The 6,756-nt window shown below is 36.4% G+C and overlaps 1 protein-coding gene across 1 annotated transcript; it reads left to right on the top strand.

Moving 5' to 3' along the window:
* On the top strand, positions 469 to 6,348 carry LOC109228022 (serine carboxypeptidase-like). Its single transcript, XM_019393208.1, has 9 exons — positions 469 to 921; positions 2,391 to 2,559; positions 3,688 to 3,807; positions 4,493 to 4,636; positions 4,713 to 4,863; positions 5,052 to 5,143; positions 5,417 to 5,675; positions 5,761 to 5,894; positions 5,972 to 6,348. The coding sequence occupies exons 1-9, from the start codon at positions 602 to 604 to the stop codon at positions 6,098 to 6,100; spliced, it is 1,518 nt and encodes a 505-aa protein (XP_019248753.1). The 5' UTR covers positions 469 to 601; the 3' UTR covers positions 6,101 to 6,348.

Here is a 6,756-nt window from a genome sequence, read left to right as displayed (position 1 = left end):
ATTCTTCTTAAAGTAATTTTTTTATATGCAATTTATAATATTTTTTCTATAATTTCGAAAATCTATATTTTAATTTTAAAAATATTAAGTTGATCTCCAATTTAACTTCGAAGACAAGTTAAATTGACGCGTGTCACCTTATGTATTTCAAACACTTTTTGCTTGTCTCGAAATGAGCAATTTTTTTTTTCTTTTCTGGAAAAACTATTTCAACCAACATTATTTAAGAAAAGTTTCCGATTTTTTCAAAAAATAATTCAACGGTTTGAAAATAAATACCAAGGATTTTTTAGAAACGAGCATATACCAAAATGAACATTTATAAGTTTTATAAAATAAATCTTCCAACATTCCCATTTTACGTTATAGTGGAAGAGTTGCAGCAAATAAATTGGAGTTGTTGCGTTTTACTTTTGTTCATTACTTTTTCTTTTTATTTTGCTTTTCCTAATTTCCAAACATTGGAAAAGATTCAGCAGTTTCTTGGAAACCGCACTCTTCTTCGTCTCTCTCTCTCTCTCTCTCTCTCTCTCTCTTCTCTCGCACGCAAAAACATTTGGGATATTTATTTCTCCTCAAACTTTTGCTTCAACCCCCAATCATGGCGCAAATGAAGCTTTCACTTTCGCTTTTTCTCTCTCTTTTTCTTCTCCTTGTTTTTTCTCCTTCTTCTTCATTCGCGAAGGTTTCAATATCTTCGAAGTTAGCATCGAAGCAAGCTGAGAAGTTGATACACGAGCTCAATTTGTTCCCAAAAGAATCCGATAATATCGTCGATCGGGATCCATTTCCCACCGCTGCTTCTAGAATCGTCGAGAAGCGATTCTCATTCCCTAATTTGGCGAATTCTAGTATAATATCCTTTGAAGATTTGGGGCATCATGCCGGTTATTATAAGATTAAGCATTCTCATGCTGCTAGGTACCTTTTCAAACCCTAGATTAATTTTTTTTTCAAACTCTATCTCGATTTTTATGGAAGTGTTTAATTGAGCACGGAATTTAAGATGTTGATTTGATTTAATTATTAGAGTAACAAGTATTCTAAGAACATATTTCCATAAATGTACAAAAGGTAATTTGATAGAAAAGATTATCAGATAATGTTAAAGTGTCGCACATTGGTTGAGGGAATGAAGTGTTGTCTCCTATGGTATCAAGCAATCCTCAGTTCCTCACGCTAGTTTTTGAGGTTGTGGTAGGGTAAGGTCGACTTTGTTTTCTCCAAGTTGGGCTCGCATGTTATGCTATCCACACTCCAGGCGTCCACTGCCTCAGCATGTGGCAGTGTTAAAGTGTATCCCAAATTGGTGGAGAGAGTGGACTGTTGTCTCCTTATATAGTGAATAAACAATCATCACCTCATGAGCTAGCTTTTGAGGTTGAGTTAGGTCCAAAGTCTATATTCTTTTCAAAGAAAGAAATTAGAGTATCTTGAAAATTGCGAGCAAAATGGAGTCAAATGTTCTGGGACGTCCTAAAATAGAAAGTTCATCAAATTGGAACAGACCAGTACCATATTTGTTGCTTCATACACTTCCTGGTTTTTGTGATTCTTGTTCCAATATGCATTATCATAGGTATCCAACCAAATTATAGTTTCAGTTTTTTTCTTTTCTCTTATGTTAAACTACTGTCAGGTCCAGCAATGCATTGTGGTGTAATAGGTTTTTGTTGTCTATAGAATGTCAGCAAGCTCTCGGTAGTCTTCTATCATGCAGTGGACCCCCGCATGCTCCTCTATCCTCATACAAGTTCACTTTTCACTTCGGAAATTCGAATACAACAGTTGTAACTCGTGTGAAAATGAATTCAAAGGATGTTTATTTGATATTGCGATAAAATGGATTTTTTTTTTTTGGTAAGAGGGGAAACCAGCAGCCGCTACAGTCTCTGCCACAGCCTCTGCCCTTCGGGTGAGCACTCTATGGTGAGCACTTTGTGCGCACTGGTAAACCTCCCCTGTGCGATAAAATGGATTTAAATATAGCAGAATTTTTATAGAGTATTCATTTAGTCAACCCCTATTAATTTGGAAGTGTTTGACTGGTTGATTAATGGAGAAATATTAGTCTGCTTCACTTATTTACCTTCAACTGTCATTACACGTAGCTTTTTTGGGGAACCATCAGATTTTTACAGTTTGACCACTTATCTGTTTAAGTCAATCAATGCGCTTAAGAAGTTGCCAAATCAGTTGAAATATTGAAAGGAATGCTGCAACATTGTTTCATTTAAATATTTTTCTTTCGTGAGCATTTACCAAAATATACGTCTCCGAAGTATTTAGGCTTTATATCTTTGTCTTCCTGTCTGATGTATCAACTAGCTTCTTCTTATTTGTTGGTTGGATCTTATTTAGCTTGAACTGTGTTATCTTTCATTTTGTAGGTTGTTCTATTTCTTCTTTGAATCACGAGGTAGTAAGGACGATCCTGTTGTTATCTGGTTGAGTGGAGGACCTGGTTGTAGCAGTGAGTTGGCCCTTTTCTATGAAAATGGACCTTTCTCAATTGCAAATAATTTGTCACTTGTGCGGAATGAGTATGGGTGGGACAAGGTAATCGACTAACTTTAACATCACCTTATAGTCTTAATGGTTTCCGCTATTTAACAGCAGTTTATTGTGTTATGTGAACATGGTTTTACTTAAGCAATGGTAGCAATTTACCTTCTTTGCTCTTCAGTAGATGATTCAGCTCGATAGAAGAAGACTTTCTCTTGCTTTTACTCGATGGCACATGAAAGTTAAGAATATAATGGGGCATGGACATATAGATTATTAGATTTTGCATTGACAACATCTTATGCATGTCCTTTATCCAGTCGTTTTCATGATAAGTAGTTTTTGCAGACTGCTAATTTATTTGCAAAGTGCCAATTAGCGAAAAGCTTGTTTGTTATTATCATTTTTAATTTTGAAAAGATTATTTGAAAAGACAATTAAGATAAAACTTAATAACATGTCTATATCTAGTTTAATGCTGCGTAAAATCGAAGAATCATCGGTATGGTTTGTGATTAAGCTTTGATAATCCAAGCTTCACCATTATCCTTCTTCGAGATGTACCAGTAATCAACCTGAAATGAATGACCGATTCACAGGCACAAATTGATACTTCATCAATGTGTAGAAAATCCGTGGGGACCATTTCTTTCTTGCACATGATACATTTGTCGGGAGAAATTGTCCTTTTTAGCCTTTAGATAGTTACACTTTCAGCATTTATGTAGTTGTTATCAATCGTACTGCAAAAACCTTTTTTTCCAGAAGGGGTCTTGTGTTTTAACTGAAATCTTATTGCTTTGCATAGGAAACATGTCAGCCATATTTTTTTCATTAGACCTCTGATACTGCACTTCCCTGATTTCATGTCATGCTTCTGTCTGTTTTAATGCTCTACTTCTTTGCTCATTACTGAAATAAAGTTGCCTGCATGGCAATTCAAGACTGCAGAGAGGAAAGTGCTTTATGTTCCATAGGATCTTGAGTTTTGGTTTTTATGGTTTGGGTCTTTTATTGCTGACTCCTACGGTGTCAAGTTTGCCTTGTGTTTCACATATGTTCCTTGTGAAGTAGATGTTTCTTTTTTATTATCGATTTTCCTTTTTCTCCTACAAGGGCACTAGAATACGTTAATAAATTTTCCAAACCTGAAGAGATGATATTGACATGTTATTTCTGCAGGTATCAAACCTTATCTATGTGGACCAACCTACAGGTACTGGCTTTAGTTACAGTTCTGACAGACATGATATCCGTCACAGTGAAGCAGGTGTTAGCGACGACTTGTATGACTTCCTACAGGTTTGTTCTGTGTGAAACTAAACCCCTAAAGCAACATGGAACCATATATATTTACTCCTCTGGAATTCAACCATTGTAATCATTGTCTTATGATGACAGATAGTTAATTGTTAAACATAATGATATGGATGATTTCCTATGTTTTCTTCACCTATCAATTGCTAGTTGCATGTATGTCATTCATGAGGCTTGCACCGGACAATTTGTCCCGCTTCTGAAGGGCAATAAACATTTCACCTGGAAAAAAAGGATGATAAACTTTTCCTTAATATGGATAAAAAATGTACTTAGGGGTGGAAGCAACTTCAGTCCTGGTTGTGAACATCCTCAAGGATGCAAATTCATTTATGGCATTCCTTTCCGTTAAGTAAAATCATTATTGTTGCAGTTGCGATACATTGGCATTCCTGAATGTGGTTTGATTATGAATTCTCTTGAGCATTTGTGACACATTGGCATTCCTGAATGTGATTTGATTATGAATTCTCTTGAGCATTTGTGACACATTGGCATTCCTGAATGTGGTTTGATTTGATTATGAATTCTCTTGAGCATTTGTGACACATTGGCTATTTTAGTTTCGTTCTTCTATGTGATGCAGTGAGCATTTTTCTAAACTGATGTGTAACAGAGACAATACGATCCTGACTTGTTTGTATTGGTATGATCATTAATAATGGTTTAGGCTTTCTTTGAAGAGCATCCTGAGCTTGTGAAGAATGACTTCTACATAACCGGAGAATCTTATGCTGGGCACTATATTCCTGCTTTTGCTGCTAGAGTACACAAGGGAAACAAGGCTAAAGAAGGAATACATATAAACTTAAAGGTACCTCATTTTCCCAGTTATTGAATTTTTATTTCCTTAATCACGTGTCTTTACTTCATTGAAAGTATTTGAACAGGGTTTTGCCATTGGGAATGGGCTTACGGATCCCAAAATACAATACGCTGCATATACTGACTATGCATTGGACATGGGATTAATTTCGAAGTCTGATCATGATCGTATCAACAAAATACTTCCAGTTTGTGAAGTTGCAATAAACCTTTGTGGTACATTGTTTTACCTGTTTACTATCTTTCTTTCCTCCATATCATTTGACTCATTCGAGCTTTCCCTGGGTGAAAAAGAAAAGGGGAGGGGGACTGATGAAGTAAATGAATGTTCTTTGACCACAACAAATCAATTCTCGGTACTTTTTTTTGCTTCTCAGTTTCTATGTCTGTTATTATCCTTTTAGGTACTGATGGGAAAATCTCTTGCTTGGCTGCGTATTTTGTTTGCAATTCTATATTCTCTGCTGTTCGTGCCCGTGCTGGGGCTGACATCAATGTAAGTTATCAGCCATTTCTGTCTGTGTTTCCCATTTTCTACTTATTCTAGTGCCTGTGAGACTTATTCTGTACGTCGTAGAGAAATAGGTGTTACTAGACTCAGAAAGAGTAGAAATGATCCCAGAAATTTATTTCTAAATTGCTACCCCATATCATTTCATGTTGAATATGTTAAATTACTCAAGAGGTGACGTTGTCCTTGGCATGCCTTCCAAAGTTTGGAACAAATGACTGATTAACCATGTTTCTGATCCATTGATTTCACCTGCAGCATTATGACATCAGAAAGAAATGCGTCGGAGCACTCTGCTATGACTTCTCAAACATGGAGAAATTGCTGAATATGCACTCTGTTAAGCAGGCTCTTGGAGTTGAGGATATAGAGTTTGTCTCATGCAGTACTACTGTGTACCAGGCCATGCTTGTTGATTGGATGAGAAATCTTGAGGCTGGCATTCCAACATTGCTTGAGGATGGAATAAAATTGCTTGTCTATGCTGGAGAATATGATCTTATTTGCAACTGGCTTGGTAAGCTTTGACTTAACTCTTAAGCTTAATGATGGAAACTTTTCACGTAAACATTCCATATGTCGTAACGCATCTCCTTTACCAGGTAACTCAAGATGGGTTCAGGCTATGGAATGGAGTGGTCAGAAAGAGTTTGTAGCATCCCCCGATGTCCCTTTTGAAGTTGACAGTTCTGAAGCTGGATTGTTGAAAAGCCATGGGCCTCTGAGTTTCCTGAAGGTGCCTTTCTTCGTCGATGTTATTGTTCAATTTCTAGTGATGGGTGTTTGAGCTAACTGTTTTTTGTCGTATAATAGGTTCACGATGCTGGACACATGGTTCCAATGGATCAACCTAAAGCTGCCTTAGAGATGCTGAAGAGGTGGATTGGAGGCACCCTTTCTCAGCAGACGACTGAGACCGAAGACTTGGTTGCTTCAATATGATTTCTGATTACGCTTTTCATGGTATTCAGATATATGTAAATATTACTCTTATCCTCATGTTAGATGGCCTCTTTAGCAGCCACTGAGGATTGGTGGCCTTGTCCTGTTGTCCAAACTTTCCTTGCCACTGTACGTTTGAATGAAAGCAATGACAGACTTTCTGGAGACATTATAAAATTCTGAAGACGGATTTAGAAAATATGCATATATTATTGTGGGATATCTAAGAAGATATCTATATTGCTTAGCGTTCTCCTCCTTATGTGCTGTTGAAGTAGTGTGATAAAACAATCAATCACTATGTTATAGTCCCAAATTAAGCTGGATTCAACTATATGAATGATCTACAGTCATTCTGTTCGATTCAAATTGTTGCATCCAATACTAACTTGCGCAGACATTCTTATATATGTCCTCATATAGTTCTTGCGCTCAATCTAAGTAGGCGTTTGGCCATACATTTTTTGGAAGTCTCTTTCCAAAAAAAATAATTCCAATTTGTGTTTGTTTATAGAATTAATCTAGTTTTTGGGAGATTTTAAAAACCAAACTTCAAATGCCAATGGCATATATAGCTTAAGACCTCTTTTTGGGCCAAATCAGGACCATTTTAGACTTTTTAGTTGAAAATGAGACTTTTTAACATGTCAAAACTT

The sequence above is a fragment of the Nicotiana attenuata genome, chromosome 1 (genome assembly GCF_001879085.1).
Source record: "Nicotiana attenuata strain UT chromosome 1, NIATTr2, whole genome shotgun sequence".
In the NCBI taxonomy this organism is placed as follows: Eukaryota; Viridiplantae; Streptophyta; class Magnoliopsida; order Solanales; family Solanaceae; genus Nicotiana; species Nicotiana attenuata.
The sequence above is the reverse complement of the archived record's forward strand: the minus strand, read 5'-3'. Positions and strand labels throughout refer to the sequence as shown.